Source organism: Anarhichas minor, unplaced genomic scaffold (assembly GCF_050575085.1).
Source record: "Anarhichas minor isolate MPS153535 unplaced genomic scaffold, ASM5057508v1 ptg000155l, whole genome shotgun sequence".
NCBI classification, from domain to species: domain Eukaryota; kingdom Metazoa; phylum Chordata; class Actinopteri; order Perciformes; family Anarhichadidae; genus Anarhichas; species Anarhichas minor.
The window spans coordinates 1,864,632-1,887,893 of NW_027466601.1; the positions used below are offsets into that span (position 1 = coordinate 1,864,632).

The following is a 23,262-nucleotide window of genomic DNA, read 5'->3' on the forward strand; positions in this document are numbered from 1 at the left end:
ACTGTGTATGGACACGTCTACACAAAACAACGCCCCCGTTAGAGCTCTATGGTGTGTGTAGACGAGACCTTTCATTTCAATACCGTCTTCGTGACTCAGTCAAGTCGGAACACAGTCATTTGTACGCAAAGTGCTGGAATCAGGGCCACTCGCTCTCTTCCTGTTTGATGTCCGCCTCAGATAAACATCTGTTGATCCGCTTAGAAATCATGGAATGAATGCGATCCATAGAACTCGTCTTCATCATGTTTAGACGTTTTGTTAATCACTGTCAGCTTAATATTAGTGGAGGCACAGACCCCTGTTTGGGCCCCTTAGAGTCGCCAGCACTCTCACGGACACCCACTGCTTTTGTGTTGCGTTTAGTCAAGCGTAATCTACACAGCTGTCTAAATCACAGAAATATCCCACTGTTTTCTGAACTTTTCAACCGCATCTAAATTGATTTAAGGGGGAAATAAAATCGATATGTTACTGTTGATTTTGTTGATTTCTGGAATCAGGGTGGATTTATTACCTCTCGACTCCGTTGGGGATCCCAGTGAGATCTGGTGCAGTGGGAGAAATAACCGTGGGGTTACATTGCTTTCTAATTTGTTGAGCTAGAAGAAACGGCAGGCGGCTGCACACGCTTGATATTATTATATATCGGATCTATTTACTTGTTAATCGAAGGTGCCTGAACGCTGTTCCGGATTGTTCCGTCCCACTTTAACCCCTGGTTATATCTGTAGAACATTCAATTATCTTCTGCCTCTGCCACTTCATAGACAGATATTTGTGTTGAAAACCTGCGAACACAGGCTAAAACATCCCAATAAGTTCAAACTGCACTCATAGTTCTTGAAAACTGTTCCAGAGCTCGTAGAGTACCACTTACAAACAATTGATGGCACATCTGAGCAACCTAAATTATTCTAATGGAAAGCAGTACTAAGGCTGTGGCTGCACTTTTAATCAGTCTTTGTCCTCCGATCACGCATTTACTTTCAAGTTTGTACCGTCTGAGATCGGACCGTGTTCCCCCTGGGATCCGATCAGCCAGACCACCTGCTGAGATGGTCTTTGAGTTAGGATCTCATTGAGGTATGGACAGCATGTGGTTACAATCCAGACAATTTATCAAACGAGTGGAAGGAACCATCACCTTCCTCCCACACTGGAGCTCCTCTACAGAGGAGAGCAAAGGGAAGAGAGGAGGAACCCCGGGGCTGGACGTCCTGTTGAGTTCCTGCTGATGAAAACACATTTCCTCAGTTTGCTGCTTCAAAATAACACAGCTTTTAATTGACAGAATCATGTGACTTTTATTTTGATGTATTCAAAAATGAGTTCATTAATGAATTAGCAGAGCTTTGTTAGCGGCTATTCTCCAATACAACAAGTCTGCTAATACTGCAGGGAGGAAGAGTGAGCAGCGAAAATAACGGGGCTTTTATTGTGAAATATTTCTATAAATGTGTATCTCCGAATGAGCGGAGCTTTGTTTGAGGCTATCTTTGAATAAAACAAATACTGTAAAGTAAGTGACAAAAATAACAAGGGGCTTTTATTGTGAAGGATTTATAGGAAATTAAATTGTATCCACCGTTTTACAGCCACACCGTTGACCATAAAATATATCCGATCAGGATGTGGACACACATACGCGGACACAACTGAGGCATCCGATCACAAAAGTCGCATGTCCATCGACATTTAAGCACTATATCATACCAGAAGATGAGTTCTTTGTGGGAGAGCAAAACCAGGAAGAAAGCAGCTTGTCGTTAACCCTTTGTCTCCTCGCTCGTCTCCCTGTCTGTGTGTAGATAACGGGACGTGGACTCAGCTGTGGCTGGTGTCAGATTACCACGAGCACGGCTCCCTGTTCGACTACCTGAACCGCTACACCGTCACCGTGGAGGGCATGATCAAGCTGTCCCTGTCCACAGCCAGCGGCCTCGCCCACCTCCACATGGAGATAGTGGGAACACAAGGTGAGACACACACACACTCTTCTATTTGTCCCATACACATATTGCACATCTTCCTACAAATCCGTGCAGTCAGCCGGCTTTTGTTGAACGCACAACCGTCTGTCTCCAGGGAAGCCGGCTATTGCGCACAGAGACCTGAAGTCAAAGAACATTCTGGTGAAGAAGAACGGGACCTGCTGCATCGCTGACCTGGGTCTCGCCGTCCGCCACGACTCGGCCACCGACACCATCGACATTGCTCCAAACCACAGAGTGGGAACCAAAAGGTACCTGCATGCCGCACAGAGCCCTTTGTCATGTTTCTTTAGAAGCAGTTAAGTTTGCGGTGGAAACCCTCTTCTGTATCCATCGTGGTTCTGTCAGGACGTACATGGAATTGTCCGGCTTGGTAATTTTGTCCTCCGTCGGGATGATTTCGTCGGGGTGATTTCTGTCGGCTAACCAGGATGTTGGGATGGAGCCAGTATCCGATGCAGTGCATGAAGAGACTAGGCATGTCCCAATCACGTTGATTTGCCCCTAATCCTGATAAGTCATTTCATACTAAGCATCTACCAGTGCCAAGCCCCGATCCGATTCTTCTTAGATAGATAATAATAAAAAAGATGTAGTGTAATGTCTACCTGAGCAGAGAATGAGGTCGTTCTCCCTCTGTGTGTGCTGTAATCAGAGCTTCTTCGTTCTTTGCTGACATAGCCGGGCCAGCCGTGTGTGCTTTAAGTGCATGTTCATGCCTGTGAGCGTGCCCCAACGGTCGGCTCACGGTCCCCACTCTGGACTGCTCTCATACGACGGTTACAGCCGATAGTCATCGCGGAATGCGTACCACCCACCTAGCTCTGTCAGCACTGATGTCGTGGTTTGCACTAAAAGCGCTGTTAGCAACGTTAGCTGCTAGCCGCAGACTCAGCTGTTGCCATGCCGAGAAGCAATAGAAATGCTCCCAATGTCCTGTATAGCACCTTTAAAGTTATTTAAATCAATCCAGCTTATCCGCTTTACAATTGGATAGCTCTGCATTGCATTAAGAAGAAACAAGCCTGTGTTCAAGCTGTTCATCATGATTTTTTATTAGAATTTTTTAAGAAAATAAACAAACCCTCTCTGTCACCCTTTTGCCCTGTCGCTGTCTAGAGGGAGTTTGTCTCTCTCTCCAGTCGTTGTTGTTCGGTGCAGCCTTTGCGAGTTACCTGAATAGACTGTAATCCGACGAGGGTTGTGATTGCATTAATGAATGACTAATTGTTTGCTTGCAGTGCTTTTGTTGCAGTGGCGTGGTGAATGTGGTTGAGACAGCATGCACCATAGGTGACGGCAACACGCGAGAGACTCACACTGAGCTGAAATGAAAAAACACGTTAACATACATAAACACTTGCAAAGTTCACTCTCTACAGGATAGTGAAAGAGTTGTTACACAAATAACCACTATAGATGACAATAAAAAGTGAAAGACATTTAGAATTTTTTTTATGTCCTATTGTTCAAATCCCTGTCGATTGTGTTCATCTTTTTAGTCGGCCTATATTTGCCATTTTGGACAAGTAAGTTTGGCAAGTGAAACATCTCAGCTACTTGCCCAAAGGGCCAGCTGATGGTGTGTGTTGCTCTGGAGCTCAGCGCTGTGGAAGAGAGACAGACGGCGTTGGAGAGTTGACGGTGGCTGCACTCGTTGCATTGCTGTGCACGAAAGCTTCGCGAATAAAAAGCCCCGCGTGACAGCTGACATAAAACAAAGCATGGGATCGGGCTCAATAGTTCAATATAGCCAACACGGTAAAAACAAATGCCTTCATCGGCCCCTAAAGAAATATTGTAAACCCAACAAAGTCACGTTTAAATAATGATAAAGTGCTACTGTGTTACAGTGACAAAACAAATAGCCATGCATCTCTTCCTCCCTTCTTACCCAGACTGCACTGCTCCAGACTACACGTGGCTTCTCACTTTCCGTGTGTGTCTGTCCACATGTCTCTTGTTGTATTATGTAGACTTGTCTAGCTGCAGGGTTGGAAAGTGAGCAGAACATTGAGGGCAGCACTCTCCTCCTGCCCACAGTGATATCAGCATAGCTTTCATCCAGCTCTGTTTTTCTCTCTGACTTTTTTTTATACTTGTTTATACTTGCCTTCGTGTCGGGGCCGATGGTTTGATGCTGCAGGCGTATTCCAGTGCCACTAAATGATTCAGTGGGCCTCCGGTCAGTGGAGACTAAAGCTCCGCCTTGGCTGAAATCCATGTTACACATTGATGATCTGATCCCACTAGAGTGTCTTTGTTTTATTCTTTTTGTTTTCTATCATCACGCCAAACTGCCAGCAAAGAATAAGTTCAACCCAAACGTGACTCTTTATTAGACGTGTCCTTTTGTGTAAAATGAACGCATATTGCTTTCATTATCTCCGCCAGGAGGATCATGCTGTCGGGTGAGTGAGTGAGTCTGTTCACGGATAATCTCTCATTCTGCTGCAGCAAACTGCATTATATTGTTGGTGGGCAGTTATTGCTGCACGCTGAAGGTGGTTGTGGTGACTCGCACTTTCTCTAAACACCTTTTTACTCTCTGTTTTATACTGCTGTTGTCTGGCTGCTGACTCCTCACTCAGTACTCTAAACTGGCTCCCGGCCACTAGTGATAACACTGCTGACCCAGGCGGCAACCTCAGGTTCTGCCGAGTGAAGCCGGTGCAGAAGTGTCTAAAAACCTGCATTCTCTCTAGTGTCCACCAGGGGGCGACTCCTCTGGTTGTATAGAAGTCTATGAGAAAATGACTCTACTTCTCTCTTGATTTATTACCTCAGTAAACATTGTAAACATGAGTTTATGATCTCAATCTCTAGTTTCAAGTCTTCTTCAATACAGCATGATGTTCATTTAGTACATTATGGTCCATTTAGAGTCAAACAGACCATAAAGCAGGGGACAGGCTTACTGTGATTAATGTGTCTCTGCACTTTGTGAGAAATAGTTAGAGGACTGCGTCTTGTTTGGTAGCTACTGAGGAGTCTGAATGTGTTGTAGATTACCGTCTTATCTACTGCATTAGCATCGACGTGTCACCTCCATTTCTCCTTTGCTTGGAAGTCCTTGACAGTTATTCTCAAATGACAAATTGAAAAGAGAGTAACTCAAGTTTGCTCCGATTCACAGGAATACACTCTACTTGATGATGTTCAAACACAATCTTGGATCAAAGCACAAATGCAGTGTGTGTGTGTGTTCTTTTAATACAGATGTAGATACAACCAGCTTTCTTTAGACATTGAATGAACTTCCTTGCTGCTCGCCACATAATTACACTTTCTCTGAAGCTTTTTAGAAAATATTGAATGTTTCTGTGTTGTCATTTTTGCGCCGCAGCAGTTTGCTTCCCGAGGCCCTCCATTCATTATGTGTTCACCGCTCAGTTCAAGCGTTAAATTAAGAGTTGCTCTCTCGTGCCCAGAGTGGGAGCTCTGTTGAATCCGGCTCTTACAGATCATCAGCGGCTCAGCAGTGCCCACAGGTTTAGCAGAGATAGAGACTCCACGGCACCCTGCTGTTACGTCCACATGATTCAATCAGGGCTCTGTGTAATTGGAGGCTGCGGAGTCATCGCTCACATCTGTCCTGCTGACTTCAGATGGCTGCAGGGATTTAATGAAGTGAGGGGAAGGATGCTATTCATGTCACGGATAAAGACTCTGATAATGAGCTGTTTATTTCTAGGTTGGTACTTCTAAACGTGTCCATGCTTTCACAGAGTTTATGAACATTTGAATTCACTTTAACATTTTTTACCTTAAGCCCCGCTTATTCCTTTCAAGTATGTTTTGCGCTTCTTGACAGAATTAGGAAAGACGTGGCTCCAGTTTCCCCTATAACCATTTAATATTGAGATAAAAGATGTTTTCAAACACCTGAGGATGAACAACGATGTGGAAACTGCAAAGGGAACACAGGAAGGTGGCATATCAGACCGAGGAGATTAGAACACAAGCATTCTTTACTCGTCAAGGAGAGTGAGGGCAGAATGATGTCGACCAACTGACCGATCTAAACCGGTCAGGTTACAGCCACATGGACAGTTTGGCACAAGTCATTCAACTCGTCCATTTTTTTAAGATTAAAAGGGTTTGTAGAAATGTACTTTATGATCAGATTCATCTTAAGAAGCTTTTGGCCCAATGTCTCACTGTACAAACGCAGTGGAAGCGTCTGACGCTGGCGTTCTGGCGTGTTTTTAACAGGCCGAACGTAAACCAAAAGCGTCATGAGGCGTCTCAAACTGCTTTGACGTCTTTGATGCGACCTTGTTTCGATTGTGGAGCGTCTAATGAGGACTCATCCAGCTGGGGTTTTACCTGTACCCGCTGTAGCTGTTTGGAGAGAGCTAAAGGGAATACAAATGGAGTGGATATGGATTTGTTTCCCCCCAGAGGACGACATTTTATTAAAGAAATCAATTGTTAGTTAATATTGATAATACTACTTTTGCTTTCAGTGGTTAAAATGACTCGGCCTACTACCGTTAAATCAGTTTGTACCTTGATGGCAGACCTAACTGAAGCTTTGTTGTTGGTTGCAAAGATTGTTTTTGAGGTAAGAGAAGCTCCCCACTGTACAACTGCTAGTGGAGTGTCTTTGTATGGTAAACAGACTTTATTTGCATTTGTATAGTGCCTTTCTAGTCTAGCGCTTTAAACTAAATGTCGTCATGCGGACTGGAGGAGCCAAGACTCGAACCACCCAACTCCCGATCTGAAGACGACACGCTCTACCTCTGAGCCACAATAACTCCCGTGATACGTTTTCCCACTAGTGGATATTTGTGATGCCGATTTCACATATATACAGTAGCTGAACTCTCATCCACATCACCTCTTTAGACTTCATAGTTCTCAACGTGTACCATCATTATTAAGATCAAGTCAAATAGATTAAGGGGTGTCTGTAAAATACAGCAATGTTGCCTGAATACAGACCTTTTGCTTAAATACTGCTGGTTCTGTGTTGGCGTTTCAAATCTGACGCCTTCAGTACAGGTTGGGTGGCTATTCCCTTCGTAAAGCGTATGCGTTTATTTGAGCAACACGTTCCATGAAATAACATCCTTTTTCTGCCATGGTACAAACAATGCCTGCGTAAGCAAGAACAACTTTGATAACGGTCTCTGGTCTTTCCGCTCAGGTATATGGCTCCGGAGGTCCTGGACGACTCCATAAACATGAAACACTTTGAGTCTTTCAAGCGGGCTGACATCTACGCCATGGGCCTGGTCTTCTGGGAGATCGCCAGCCGCTGCTCTATGGGAGGTGAGGATCCAATGACTATTCAATTCATTTTCTATAGCCCAAAATCACAAATCACAAATTAGCCTCAGAGGGCTTTACAATCTGCACACATGCGACATCCTCTGTCCCGGGACCCTCACATCGGACCCTCACTCTTAACAGTGAGAAAAAAAGAGGAAGAAACCTCTTTCTATTTTATTTAAAGCCACGTGTTTTGTTTTCTTCCTGTCAGGCATCCATGAGGACTACCAGCTGCCCTACTACGACCTGGTTCAGTCCGATCCGTCGGTGGAGGAGATGAGGAAGGTGGTTTGTGAGCAGAAGCTTCGGCCCAACATTCCCAACCGCTGGCAGAGCTGTGAGGTAGGACACGCACAGCTGCCTCTTTGTGAAGTCGGAGTAGATGGATTATATATATATATATATATATATATATATATATATATATATATATATATATATATATATATATATATATATATGCTACTACATGTCTGAAAATCACATGACGCATGTAAATAATTGAAAATAATTCCACAAAAGGAGAGCGCATGAACATAGTGGTTGCTTGCCGTCAATAGTGCGGTTCTGTAATATTGCGGTTGCTGTGACAGCGATACTCTGAGTCCTTCTCAGTACAAACACACGGGCAGGCCGGTTCCCACAGTCCCCAGAGAGGAAGCAACCACTCAGCTGAGACGGGGGAGAAAGTGTGTGTCTGTGATCAGTCTCTGGTTTCAGTTTTCACTGTATTGTACTCTCTCACACTCGCACCACTACACGGAGTTGCTTACTGCGCTGGGAGTCGTTGCCGTTTATTTCGAGCTTATTGAAGTGAATGAAAGCAGCAGCACTGTGAAGACGGATAGTGAGGGTTTGGAGAATGTCTGTCAAACATTCTAAATGTAATCCTTTGTTGTTGCCATCTGTCGGGGTTATTTCCATAAAACACAAATCTATTTTATATTGCTGTGAAAACATATCCTTCAAACAACTGTGTTTATTCAAGTTTCTTTCCAAAAATGTAGTTTTAAATAGATTACATTTGAACGCATCGTGATCGTGTTATAATTTACCTTCGACCAATACTCACTTTTACCGAATGGAGCTTTAAAGCATCGTAATGCAACCTGCGAAAGTTAGCTCTTAGCTAATGTTAGGGTTAGAACAAAGGATGAAGGAGCCTGCAGGCCACAGGTACTCTTCTGCTGCGAGCTTCTTACTGCGCACGGGCATCAGAAGAATGAGCTGGACCCGGTCCAAAATTAAAACAATATTTAATGTACTACACAAAGTTCACTTACAAACTGAATTAACTATCAATAGTAATGTTCTCGAGAGCAGAGACCACATACACGCATCTCCTCACAGTCCGGCGCGGCCAGTTAGCTGAAAATGAGAGCTGCAGTGATCTGAGGGAAACTCCCTAAAACATTGTCTTTTGTATCCCCTGAGAGTCGGAAAGTGTCCGATACTGTCATAAAACGTGTGAATGACCCTCCGTGGCGATTAGTGATTGGCTTCATTTGAATTCTGCCCCCTCCCATTATCGATCCCTTAGCAAAACATCTTGGCTCCTCGCAAAACATCTTGAACTCCTCCTCTCTGTCCTGCTGGTCAGCTTGGCATTTGACCGTCCCACTGGCCCCATCCTCCATCGATGAGGTCGCCTCCATTTGCTGCTGCATGTCTGACACCTCACTCAGAATCCCTATCTGACCCTCAAGACTATTCTTAGTGTTTTAATACCTACAGTGACTATACTTCTATGATTTAATACATTCAATGAGTTAATATACTGTAACATATAATATCCTCTATAAGTAAGAATATTGTAAACCTATAATACATTCCATATGGAAACATATTGTGACTAACATATTTATTATTGTGACACTTCTACTCACCACTAGGGGTGTTATTAAATCCTACTAATAATGCGTTTAATACTGAAATTCTCCACACTAGCAGGACTGTGCAGCCAACCGCCCGCTAAAGGCTAATGCTAACTAGCTCTCCTCCTGCTGATTTCAACACGGAGAGTGTTGTTCACAATGGTGTGTAGTGATAGTTTACACATGTGCAGTAGCGATCGGGCAGGATGTTCGGGTTGGGTGTGACAAGTGGCACGCGTTGTTGTTGTTGTTGTCGTTCTTTCTGTGTAACGTGAATGAGCTGATAAATGATATGATAACCCGATTCCTGATCCAGCTTTTTAAACTGTATCGGAGGCCTTTCTGCTAACCATCACTTGTGATTAATGGTTGGACACTATTAGGTAGGGTCCAGCGTAGGTCAGCACTAGCTCTGCTCCTCAGCTATTCCCCAAAACCAATGCTACATGATGACACGAGATGGTGATGATGATGACCCTGCTCCAGTGAGACGGGACCACAGAGTCTCCAACTCTCAGCTGTTCAAACCAGACGTCTTTGTAAACGCAGACTCTCTCATAAGCAGCCAACTCTCCTGCCCACACACACTCCTTAAAGCTGGAGCAGACACACTCCTTTTACCGTTATTGCAGAACTCACATTCTGCTGTGATGTTTGACGTCGGCCACCTTTTGTCTGGCAGCATCCAGACGGCCGTGATATTTGTGGATCTGGAATGAATCTGCCTTCTTTTTAGCGATAAACATTTTCATTTGTCTTCCATTTTAATCCCCAAGCCTGGCTAGTACCACAAGGATCATGTTCCCTCTGCTCCAAAGAAAGTCCTGGGAAACCCCTCTCTACGCGTGGGGTGACGAGACCTTTCTGAGCCAAGGGCAGCGTGGTGGTTTCCCCGCCCAGCTAGCTCAACAGAGACCTGATGACAAGCTACAGCACAATGCTGCTGTTCTGTCTATAATCCCAAATAAATTGTGGCGTAATAGAGCATTGATGCGTTCTAGACTAGGCAGTACCTTCTGTAGGTGTAAGCCCAGCTCCTCTGTTATCACCACACATGGTCCACGAGGAGTGCTGGTGGGGCTCTCTACCCTGCCTGTGAAGAACCACAGAGTTCGGCAGTTTTGGGTTTCCCTTTTCATTTCTTCAGATCACTATCGGCTATAGTGCCGTGTTGATTTACTTGTTTCTGCTACATATTGTTGGTTCACAAAACAAACAAGTGTGACCTTTTGCAAGAAGAACTATCTTAATGAGCTACCAGACTTTATCGAGGGTGCAGAAGTACAATCAGTGGCTGTCATGCAAAGTCATTCTGAGAATATCTTGTACCACATGTAGCAACGTTTCAACAAGTGAGAACTCTGTGAAGTACAAACACCAACGCTTTATAATCTCTGCACGTAGACATAGTTCACACAGTGCACAGCAGACCTGTTGCTCTATTAATCAATGGTGTCACAGACGAGCACACAGGGACCAACTCAAACTCGTGCTGCTTGCTGGAGGACATTATAGATTTGTGATCAAGCAGTATCAATGATTGTAGTAGCTAAACTTGGAGGAGCAGCTTGTTGCTAAGATGAGAATATAGCTGGTCCACCTCACCTTGCTAACTTTAGTGCTTACCTCCTTCACTTTAACCAGCAGGTAGCAACTCAGACACGGGGACTTGGACTTGCCAGTTGCCAGGTCGCATTGGCAACCAATTCTTTGCCTTTGGTTGCCATCAGTGGCAACCAGTTTAGATATGGTGATGCTACATGATGTGGTGTTGGCTCTCCCAGTCTCTGCAGCTGTATGTGAGAGAGGACTCAGCTGTCAATGGATCTGTGCTGGGAATCAGCACTACGGTCTGGGAAACCAACAAGTGATCCAGGATCTGTGAAGAACACTGCTGGTATTTGTGTATACCAGGAATTGAGGGTGGAGTCGTTGACTGATAAAACTTAAGATTCAAATTCTGTAAAGTATCGCATAAAGCACAAAGTAGATAGATTAAAAATAATAATAATAAACATCCCTGATGCTCAGAGAACTAGGTGCTAGTCCTTTCTTTCAAGATCCGTATAAACCAAAAACATGAACCATGTAGGACAGATTGTTGCTGTTGCTGAATAGCCACGGGTACAACTGTTACTTTCCCACATGGGTCCTTGTGACTAAACGTCATCAAATGGGACTCCATGGGGTCTAAAGTGGGTCTGTTTGAGGATCCTTGACAGAAAATGAAGACCCCGCCCCGAGTGTAAGAACCACTCATTCAGAGCCACGTCTTGTAGAGGTGTTGGTCTGTGTTATTGCCAGGCGCAAACTTTCTTTATTCAGTCAGCTCGCCATAAATCAGGATGACTGGTTAAAGCAAATTGAAGCGGCATCTGAAAGCATTTCAATGTGAAAGCCTCGACATAAGACATGAGCTTCAGCTAGCTCTGCTGAAGGAGACGGTGGTAATGTGAAGTGTGTGTGTGTGTGTGCGTGTGTGCGTGTGTGCGTGTGTGTCAGATTACGTGGCAGTGTAGAGTTGGCACTAATCCACCTGATGAATGGAGGACTGGAATGTGTCGGCCGCCATAATAAGCACTCTAGGAAGTTCCGCGGATGCGATCGATGTTGTCTCACCAGACGGACGCTGTGAGACACAGACAGACATATATATACAGGTGCTGGTCATATAATTAGAATATCATCAAAAAGTTAATTTATTTCACTAATTCCATTCAAAAAGTGAAACTTGTCTATTATATTCATTCATTACACACAGACTGATATATTTCAAATGTTTATTTCTTTTAATTTTGATGATTATAACTGACAACTAAGGAAAATCCCAAATTCAGTATCTCAGAAAATTAGAATATTACTTAAGACCAATACAAAGAAAGGATTTTTAGAAATCTTGGCCAACTGAAAAGTATGAACATGAAAAGTATGAGCATGTACAGCACTCAATACTTAGTTGGGGCTCCTTTTGCCTGAATTACTGCAGCAATGTGGCGTGGCATGGAGTCGATCAGTCTGTGGCACTGCTCAGGTGTTATGAGAGCCCAGGTTGCTCTGATAGTGGCCTTCAGCTCTTCTGCATTGTTGGGTCTGGCATTTCGCATCATCCTCTTCACAATACCCCATAGATTTTCTATGGGGTTAAGGTCAGGCGAGTTTGCTGGCCAATTAAGAACAGGGATACCATGGTCCTTAAACCAGGTACTGGTTGCTTTGGCACTGTGTGCAGGTGCCAAGTCCTGTTGGAAAATGAAATCTGCATCTCCATAAAGTTGGTCAGCAGCAGGAAGCATGAAGTGCTCTAAAACTTCCTGGTATACGGCTGCGTTGACCTTGGACCTCAGAAAACACAGTGGACCAACACCAGCAGATGACATGGCACCCCAAACCATCACTGACTGTGGAAACTTTACACTGGACCTCAAGCAACGTGGATTGTGTGTCTCTCCTCTCTTCCTCCAGACTCTGGGACCCTGATTTCCAAAGGAAATGCAAAATTGACTTTCATCAGAGAACATAACTTTGGACCACTCAGCAGCAGTCCAGTCCTTTTTGTCTTTAGCCCAGGCGAGACGCTTCTGACGCTGTCTGTTGTTCAAGAGTGGCTTGACACAAGGAATGCGACAGCTGAAACCCATGTCTTGCATACGTCTGTGCGTAGTGGTTCTTGAAGCACTGACTCCAGCTGCAGTCCACTCTTTCTGAATCTCCCCCACATTTTTGAATGGGTTTTGTTTCACAATCCTCTCCAGGGTGCGGTTATCCCTATTGCTTGTACACTTTTTTCGACCACATCTTTTCCTTCCCTTCGCCTCTCTATTAATGTGCTTGGACACAGAGCTCTGTGAACAGCCAGCCTCTTTTGCAATGACCTTTTGTGTCTTGCCCTCCTTGTGCAAGGTGTCAATGGTCGTCTTTTGGACAACTGTCAAGTCAGCAGTCTTCCCCATGATTGTGTAGCCTACAGAACTAGACTGAGAGACCATTTAAAGGCCTTTGCAGGTGTTTAGAGTTAATTAGCTGATTAGAGTGTGGCACCAGGTCTCTTCAATATTGAACCTTTTCACAATATTCAAATTTTCTGAGATACTGAATTTGGGATTTTCCTTAGTTGTCAGTTATAATCATCAAAATTAAAAGAAATAAACATTTGAAATATATCAGTCTGTGTGTAATGAATGAATATAATAGACAAGTTTCACTTTTTGAATGGAATTAGTGAAATAAATCAACTTTTTGATGATATTCTAATTATATGACCAGCACCTGTGTATATATATATCACCTCAAATATCCTGGTTTTACCGCAAAGTACAAAGGCTAAAAGAAATGCTGCTCACTGTCCAGATTAAGTGAACTGAACTCATCTTCTACATTTTAGATCCCTGTAACACCTGTTTTCTCAAGTCTTTGAGAAAACAGGGGTTACAGTGAAATGTAAAACACTCCAGGACCGTAGACGCTTGGGCACCACGAGTATTTTATGAGCGCCGACCAGCTGAGAGACCTAAAGGGACCAGTTAACTTGCACAGAATCACCGATTCCCCGACCTAGGAAAAGCAGCTCACGAGGATCCAGATAAATGAGTAAATCCAGCACAGACTAGTCGCTACATTAAGCCACATTTTCGCCAAGAAACGCCCGGTGATTTTAGTCCGGGGACTATTTTTCAAGGAAATAAAAGGTTTCTTCAGCGTATTTTCTGCGTTACCATAGACAACACTGACGAGGGCTGCTGGAGATCACAGAAGTATAAGCACACTCTGTAGCATCAGTGTTCCAGCTTCATCAACTAAAAAACAGGCTGAAGACAAAATGTAACTTGGGTTTTGTCTCACTGCAAAGATGTTCACTGCTGCTTTGTATTTACTGAAGCACGTTGGATGCAATGGATGAAATGCAGAGGGGCACGATGAAACATAAGAGCATCTGCTTCCACAGTTCTCTGCTGAGTGTTGGATGGTTATTTATTTGGGCTTTAGAACGTGACCGCCATGAAACAATCCGAAAATAACGACGCCTCACTTTGCTTTTAATGTCTACTAAACTGTGTATGTTTTATGAATGAAGCGGGACACCAGTTGAAGCAGCGGTGCTGTGTGTTTGACTGATCCAGCGACAGTCATCCCTGCAAACCTCTGCCTGAAAATGTCCTGTGCTTATGAGGGCTACCCCCTCCCCCCCCCCCTCCCCCGACCAGCTCCTGCCATCGAGAAGGGGCTTTAGAGCGATCACGAGGATTTAGAAATACATAAAGCTGGATGTCGTTAACTAACTGACGTGTGTTGATTGCAAATATGATGGGACCAAGAATAGAGCTCTAAAACAGAAATGTAGAGTTCAACAAGTCCTCAGCTGTCTGACTTTAGACGTACAACAGCAGATGGGTGTATTTCCCAAAACAGGAGCCTGTCCCAGCATGGTGTTTTATTGAACCTTTGTCTCCCTCTCCTCTGCAGGCCTTGCGGGTGATGGCGAAGATAATGAGGGAGTGTTGGTATGCCAACAGCGCCGCCCGACTCACCGCTCTCCGGATCAAGAAAACCCTGTCTCAGCTCAGCCAACAGGAGGGAATCAAGATGTAGACATAGCTACCAAACACACACACACACACACACACACACACCTCTGACTGGCATCCATATCCTTAGCATTATGAGCTTCATTACCATCATCGACTGTTCCTCCGCTTTTACTTTGAAGAGAAGTGAAGACGTCTTTTCCCCTTGTGCTCTTTTTCTTCTCATCGCGTTTCATTCATTGACAAACTGCTGAGTCGTGCACCTGGAAGTGAGGAGCCCTGTGTGTATGTGTGTGTTGCACTGGGCTGTCGTACACACGTGAACGGCTGGATGGTTGTGCCTAAACTTCATCTTCACACAAAGTCTCCGAAAAGACCAATCGGGACAACTGGTGTCCATCTCAAGTCCCGCCTCCACCACTCATCACGCAACAAAAAAACCCGATACACGCTCAGACCTCATCAGGTCAACAGCAGGCCAGCCAGGCTGCTGGGAATTAACCTGGGAGGCCTCTGAGGTGTCCTCACATCTTCATCATCTCCTCCATTTGTATATTATTATTTACTCTTCAGTAGGGCTGCAAGTTGCTCATTTAAATCTTTGATTAATGTTGTGAATCATAGAAACACTGTTATTGGGTGAATTATCACAGTCCTCGTTACAGAGAGGGATGCACTCTCATGGGGGTGAGTGAAGCATTTCAGGGGATGGACAGTTAAGACAGTTTGTCTTTTCTTTGGGTTCAAATCTAAAGACAAGCAAGCTTTTTTTTTCTTTGGAAGAAATGCTTTCCATTTTGCACACAATTAGTTTAAACGCTGCTTTGTGAAATCCACAGAGCGTTGGAGATTTGTCCTCCACTCACCTCTCGGCTGCCGGTCTCCTGCAGGAGCAGCAGAACAGATTCGCCCTCAATCTTCGGCCCCGATCGGGTTTATGTCAGAGAGTCGGGGCGATTCGACAGAACGGTTTTCGATGTGAGGCGGTTTGCAGCCCTACTCTGGAGGCGTGTTCCAGTAGCATTGGGAACTGAAGCTTGGACTTGGTGGGCGTTACGGGACAGGTCCGTAAGCCGCCGCCCCCCCGTCGGGTCCAGACAAACAATGGTCTTCAGCTCTTCTTCATCTAGTCGAGTTGTGAACAGAATCTCTCATCTCTGCAAAGACTTTTTTTCTTTTTCTTTTACTGTTATATAACCTCGTCTCCCTCCGTGTGGTCAGGGAGTCAGACGGGTCAATTTAATTTATTGTTTTGGTTTATCTTTCTGGTGTCAGGTTTTTTATTTTTTTTTGCAAAACAAAACTGGACACGATGACCTCATTCATTATTTTTTTTGGCGAACATGCTGCAACATATGCAATATACAGTAGATAGATGTGTATTTTCTATACTCTGCTCTGATAAACCACAAACCGCAAGAACAACAACACCGACAACAATCAGCTGCCACCATGCCTTCCAAAGCCAGCTGTAACCGGAAAGTGCCAGCGCTTTAACAACCCAAACTCCTCTCTTGTCAGCCGCTGTGGTCTGTGTGTGTGTGTGTGTGCGTGCGTCTGTGCGTGTGTGTGTCCGAGTGTCCGAGAACGGCGCGTACAGCAAGCTCGTACTATGTACACCCCAAGAAGTAGGGACAGAAAGCAAGGAGTGGCGCACACACACACACACACACACACACACACACACACACACACACACACACACACACTGCTGTCGCAGCACCCACAAGCGAGCCGACTCTCTGGTGCCATTTTGTCAACCCCCCCCCCCCCCCCCCCACACACACACACACATGGACACTCGACCACCTCAGCAACAACTCATCGTACAGCTTCTCCTCCCAGCGGGACTGAGTCTGGAAACTGAGCTCCAGCACCTCTGACTGTGTTCAGTTGGAAAAAATGATGCCACCAAAAAGCCCCCCTGTGGCTTTTGGGGGGGAAAAGAGAGAAAAAGGACACAAAGACGTGTAAGCATTACTGATGTTGCCCTATAAATGTAAACTCTTGGATCTCTGATTTTATTTTTTTGTTCTTCTCACGTGTTTGCCGCTGTCGCCGCAAATCGACCTTTTGAAGCGTTTCCTTCTTTGTCGGATAATCAACAACGATGAGGTGCATTCATTTAAAGATATAGCAAACGGAGATTTACTAAGCCATAGATTTTCCAGGTTGTGTATTTGTTCTGTTTGTTGTTGTGGCGAAGGACTTTTTCTACTAGAATGTACATTTACGCAAAACAAAAGATACACGTAAAAAAGACAATTTTATCATTTCAGCTTAGCAAGCCTTAAGGGACCAACGCATAGAGTCAGGATCTGCTCTTATGCTTTTCTTTATTTTATTTTTTAAATGAAAAAAAGATATATATATATATAATTGATTACTATGATAAAGGCAGTGTCATTATTCTATCTAAAGGACAAAAAAATGTATGTAGCACCTGATTTAACAGTTTGTTTCAGTCAAGTGTTCGTCCTGTTCCTACATTGCCACCCACCTAAACCCACTCGGTCTTATTCTACGGATTGTCTTGTGTCCGAGTTCCACTGAAAGCACTTGTCTTTTAGCACACAAGTCCACAATTAGATTCAGTTTGAATGCAGAAAGGGTTAAGCTTTCAATAACAAAGGCATCCAGTAAACAAACAGATGTGCCGGACAGTGATTTGCTCAGAGAGTCTCGATTGTTCAGTAATAAGTGCACTTCTGAACCACCGCGGGGGTTTACCTGTGTGGCAATTTGGATGTCTGTGTGGTCAGTCTGCCTCCCGTTGTTTTCTTTATGGATACATGATGTATTGATGTGCTGCTACTTGGTTGTCCGTCTCGCTCTGCTTGTGGAGGCGAGAGCTTCCGTTGGATGTAAACCCCCTCAGATCGCCCTGAATCTGATCATTCTGTGCCATGTCGCTCCGGCACAGGTCCGGCCCTCTCCGAGATCCGCTGGAGTCTGTCAGCTGCTCTAGTGTTGGCTGATAACGAACAGCACATTGAAAACCACTGTGCCAATCTATCGGTCCTGTTCCCGCTGAAATGCAGCGATACATGTTTTCAAGTGTAGCGGAGCGAGTCGGAGAAAAGTCCTCCCATTACTTTTACGGTAGTGATTTGTTCAGTCAAAAGTAGTTCCGTGCGCTTGTTGTAACTGTAAAAACAAATGCATAATGTCGTCATTTGTCAAAGTATACAAGGCTGACCTCTGAAAACCTTTTGAGCATTTAATGTCACATCAGTACTAATGAAGCTCAGTGCCCATTACTTTGCAGGCGGCACTTCTTTTTTCTTTTTTTTTTTTGTTCACAATTCATGGTTTCTTGCAGCCCATCTGGAATGATCAAAATCCTCTTTTCTTTTGTTTTAGTTCTTGCTTCAGTGGATTGACATTATAAAGCAGCACTGAAATCAAAGGAAACTCTTTCACATCAAATTGAAACAAACCCAAAGAGAGAAGTCATTTGAGCGCAACGCGTTCATTTTGAGTCTCCACTTGGGGTTCACTTTCTTCTGTTCTCTGAGCTTTCAACTGTATCACATGGTCTTCATCAAAGTTTGCTCAGTTAACATGAAACTGTTGATGGCCAAACTTTCCATTATTAAGGCCGTCAGGGTCTCAACATGTACGGTTCCATGTTGACTAAGGAAGCTTCAGCTTCTGATGAAGGCTGAGTGAGTGGACCTTGAGTACAGATTGCTAAAAGTGAAAACATCCTGAAATTACGTTACAAAATCTGCATTTATCGTTGGCTGAAACCGTAGCCTTTTAAACTGTACAAAACATTTCTAATGTTGCATATCTATTTTCATGAAAATAACTGTTTATTCAGTGATTCCCTCGTCATCCTTCTAGAAAATTGAGATTTGTTTTCAGAAAAAAACCCAACAAAGAGTAGACGCGTTGTGATGTACCCACCTGTGTACTTCCACTGTAAATGAAGTGTCTTTAAATGTGTAGAAACGGTCAGCAGTGGCAGTACAGTAACATATTGTAAATATCTTGCAGAGTAAACAAAAGAACGCTGTTTGAAGAATTGAATGTTGCTGCTATATTAAATACAAAAAGGGTGACAAGCTATGCTGAATTCAGTGTTAAATGTGTACAAAAGTGGCCAAACTAGTAGAGAAAACAGGCTGAGATCTGACGAAGCCATGTGAGGTTTGGGTTTGGGGGGGGGGGTCAGGCTAGCTCTGCTGGGCCTCTTGTATGTGTATTCCATTAGAAACATTAGCCCAACAGCACCTCTGGTATGCCTCTACTAGGACAACTTCATTCTGTCTTAAAGTCACCAGCAGCCTTGTACTTTTCTTTTCTTTTTCAGAAAACCAAGATGACTTAACTGTAAAGAAAAGAGCAACCTTTGTCCTCGATGCTATCTTGCCTTTTATTTTCTCTCGCCATTCCATGTTCTCTAATTGATTAAACAGACGTCTCCTCGCCACAAGGGCCACACTTCACTGCAGCCGGCTTCACAGCTCCACACCGGGTCAACCAACCTCGCATCCATCCTGCCTACTTTAAATCTCTCCAAACTGGCATCTTGAAATCAAACCAGTGTGCTCCACGCAATGAATCTTACTAATGGGGATAACATGGATAAATACATGGCGTTGCACTCGGCTCTACACGGAGCAAGTGACGCAAAGTAGTTAGCGTGGAGAATGGACCGGCACATCGGTTGAAGTGCGCTAATGATCAGACTTCACACAACTCCTAAAGGCAGTTTACTGCTTATTCACAAATCCAATAGAAACACTTTGATTTGAGTGAAAGTGGACTTTACGTCCCGGCTCTGCTTGTCCGGGGCGCTTGTTGGATGGCAAAATGCGCGCGCTCTCCGAAATAGTTTGTACATTTCTGAAACCACCAATTGGACAAAGACGGTAAACACCATGAAAGTGCGCTCTGTTATCTCCGTATGTGAACCATTGCCGCATCTTCTCCTCCTGGCAGTATGCAACGGACGGAGCCGGGCGACATGTGGTACAAATCGGTCTGTTTGAAACGTATGTTGGCCTGGAACCCGTAGATCCTGTCTTATGCTGGTCATTTGGGTTTGGTCAACGTTTTTTTTTTTTGCTTAAGTATTTAGATTACACTCGGGGGCGTGGCCTATTACCTCATCTTTGAGAATCTTACCTTGCCTTCTCTCTCCTTAGCTCGGGTCAAAGAGGGTTGGGAGGCCACTGTTGACATGCAGCCACCGTGCAATTTCAAAAACCTCGCTTCACTGGTCAACACGGCTGACGGTAGCAGCGGTGTGGCTGAGCCGTTTCCTGACTCGAACCCAAATCAGCGAGTTCGTTAGGTCTGGTCCAATATGCAGCCTTTTTCATGCTTTTTTTGTTGTTTTTTTACGCCCAGTGTGCGATGATGGAGGGCCGAAACAGGGAGGTAACACAAACTATGCCAGCAGCTCTACGGCTCCAAACCACGCACTGAGAAATCCCCACAGCTGTGAATGTACCGAGTTTCCAACCGATCCGAGCACAACTCGAAAGTCGCAACTTCGCGAGCATGCAAACACCCCGGGTTCCTATCCGCGTCTCTCTCTCTCGTTATGCAACATGCGGGCCGACCGCGTCCGCCCGCTCAGTCCCTCTGGATCACACGGGTCCAACCGGCCTACCTATGCTAGCGCGATCCACACACTGACGAAGAACGCCTCCGGGCCGAAGGATCGGCAGGTTCCCCCTTTCACGGTTAGCCCTCCATCGTCTCGGAGACCCCGCTGCATGCCGCCGAAGCACCCGCAGCGCCTCAAGTGTTCAGGTGGAGGTGACGGGTGGTTTGGGTGTCCCCGCTCCGGTCCCATGCTCCGGCCAAGCCCTCTGTGGCAAGAAAGCTTTATCATGTTTTATTTGGTGCCTAAGTTTGACGAGACTTCTTTTCGCCGTTCACCTCGAATGACAAGACCGCATGCGATTGTGTCTGCGTTACCTGCTCTATAGATGTCATCCAGAAGCTGAGAAGTATCTTTAAAAAAAAAAAAAAAAGAAGCATAATTACCATATTCAAAAGGTCACTTAAAGAAGAAAATACCTCCTTTCAAAGACCACCAATGTGTTTTACCTCACTGTGTATATATTCTCGATTTGTTTACTCCGAGTTTGCAATTTATCTTTCTCTTTTGTTTCTATGAAATGCTTACAAAAAAAAAGTTGAAGAGAATATTTTTTTCTTTTCTTTTCAACGGTACCCGTTTCTTTTTTTTGTCAGATGGCATTGTATTGTTTGTGTTGTGCCCAAGCAGTATACTCTTCCTCCTCTACCATGCTCTGTGTATGACCCGTTGGTCGTGTTCTGCGTGAGCTGTACAGTCAAAGCGCTCTACAAATGTCCACGCCCTCTCTTCTGAGCTCTGGTACAGATGCCTTGTTCAATATGTTATCTTTGTTTAATGAAAAAAAAAGAAAAAGGATTCAAAGTGGGGGGGTGGGGTGGGGGGGCTGCAAAATGCTGAACCCTCCTCACCTCAACCCTCTTGGATTTCTAAACATATTATAATCTTGACTTTTTTTTTATATAGTGTGTACAGATGATTATGAATGAGAGATCAACATAGGAAGTAGAGGATTGACACTTATGTTAACTTCTAACATAGCTGGAGTAGAAAATGGTGTGAATAAAGAAACAAAGTTTCACTACAGAATGAGTGTTTGTCTGATTTATTTGTTTAGCCAAACTGTTTTTTGTACCAGTACATACGTACTAATACATGGAGACACGAGAACAAGATGTGGAGGATCCGATACTTAAGTACCATAGTTATATAAAAACACTCCATTAGCCAATATTAAGTATGAGTCCTGAATTCAAAATGTTGTAAGTGAAGGTAGGGAGGCGTTATCAGCAAAATGTAGCAAACATGATCAAAGGTAAAAGAAGTCATCAGGTATAATACTGTGCATTAAGTTATAGAAGCTATTATTCAGTTTCTATCACTGACAAATACACAAAAGAGCATGTTGATGTTTGAGTTCATCAATGTGGAGCCGATCATAGACACTTGGTATACTGTGTTTATATGTAAAGAATCAGAATCAGCTTTATTAGTGGGGAGTGGTCTTGAAGGTAGATGGGTTGTCCTGCTTGCAACATTTCCTCCTGTGCCCGTTGGTCTGCTCTGTCTTCCTGCTGGACCGCAGCCTGCCTCATCCTTTCCTGGGCATTCTCCACTGCCACCTGCAGTGTTCGCTGATGCTCCCGGACCCAGTTGCAGACTTCACCTGCAGTTGGCTCTTCCACGCGGCCTAGCAGGAAATCTACGGGCAGCTGAGGTTCACGGCCAAACATCAACAAGAAGGGGGACTGACCTGTAGTTTGGTGGGGCGTGGTGTTGTAGCTAAACAAAACCTGTTGGAGATACTCCGGCCATCTGTGCTTCTGTTCAGCTGACAGGGTGCGTAGGAGGTCATGGAGGGTCCTGTTAAAGCGCTCACACTGGCCAATACCCTGAGGGTGATAGGGGGTGGTTCTAGACTTCTTGATGCCGTACAACTCACACAATTGCTGAACTATTGTGCTTTCGAAACTGCGCCCCTGGTCAGAGTGCAGTCGAGCTGGGACCCCAAATTTATAGAACCACTCCTTAGTTAGCACGTCTGCCACTGTAGAGGCCCGCTGATCTCTGGTTGGGACAACCTGGGTAAACTTGGAGAAAACATCAGTCGACACTAACACTTGTTCCCTCCCATCTCTAGCAGACTCCAGAAATGACAAATCAATGGCCAGGATTTCATTAGGTCTGGAGGCCAGCAAATGGCCCATAGCAGCTTGAACCTGTGGTTGCATATTTTTCACAACACTCCATCTCCCACATGTTTGGCACCAGTCTTTGATCATTTTCCCCATGCCCGGCCAATAGCACCTTTACCAAATCAGCTCTGTGGTGCACTCGTTACCTTGGTGACCGTGATGGGTGTGCAGCTGCTGAAACACTTCTTCCCTTAGGCTCTCTGGAAGCACCAGCTGGTAGACACACTCTCCACCATCAGGCCGTTGGTACATCCTGTACAGTAGTCCTTTTCTCATGGTGAGATGATCCCACTGGCGCAGCAACCCTAGTGTTGCAGGATGGAGTCTGTGTCTCTCTTCACGGCCTGGCATCCGCTGTTGCTGACAAAAAAACAGAACCGCACTAATGGCTGAGTCAGCTCCTTGCAGTGCCATCAGGTCATCGGTCGATCGCTCTGGAACATCAGAGATGTTGGGCAATTTCCCCTATAGTCACAACAGTTCCTTGTACAGTGTCTGGCACAGAAGTTCAGGGCGAGCCGGAATGGCTACTGCTTCGCCGTGAGACGGATGTTTCCTAGACAGGGCATCTGCCTTCTGGTTGCTACGTCCCGGGCGGTACCGCACGGTGTAATCAAAGACTGCCAGCTCAGCCACCCAGCGCTGTTCTGTAGCCCCCAACTTAGCTGTGCTTAAATGACTGAGGGGGTTGTTGTCAGTCCATACCGTGCACTTGTGGCCCAGCAAATACTCACGGAACTTGTGTGTTATCGCCCACTTCATGGCCAGGAACCCAAGTTTCATGGAGCTGTAGTTTTTCTCTGCAGGGTGAAGGCTCTGGCTGGCATAGGCAATGGG

General features: G+C 44.9%; 1 protein-coding gene across 1 annotated transcript in view; it reads left to right on the plus strand.

The window, feature by feature from the left end:
- Positions 1-21,319, plus strand: part of tgfbr1b (transforming growth factor, beta receptor 1 b) — a 56,373-nt gene extending 35,054 nt beyond the window's left edge. Inside the window, exons 5-9 of the mRNA XM_076085419.1 lie at positions 1,812-1,979; positions 2,089-2,245; positions 7,150-7,274; positions 7,486-7,616; positions 14,609-21,319. Of these exons, the coding sequence (XP_075941534.1) occupies positions 1,812-1,979; positions 2,089-2,245; positions 7,150-7,274; positions 7,486-7,616; positions 14,609-14,734 (707 nt within the window). The 3' untranslated portion in view covers positions 14,735-21,319. The remainder of the gene's footprint in view (positions 1-1,811; positions 1,980-2,088; positions 2,246-7,149; positions 7,275-7,485; positions 7,617-14,608) is intronic.
- Positions 21,320-23,262: the final 1,943 nt, after the last annotated feature.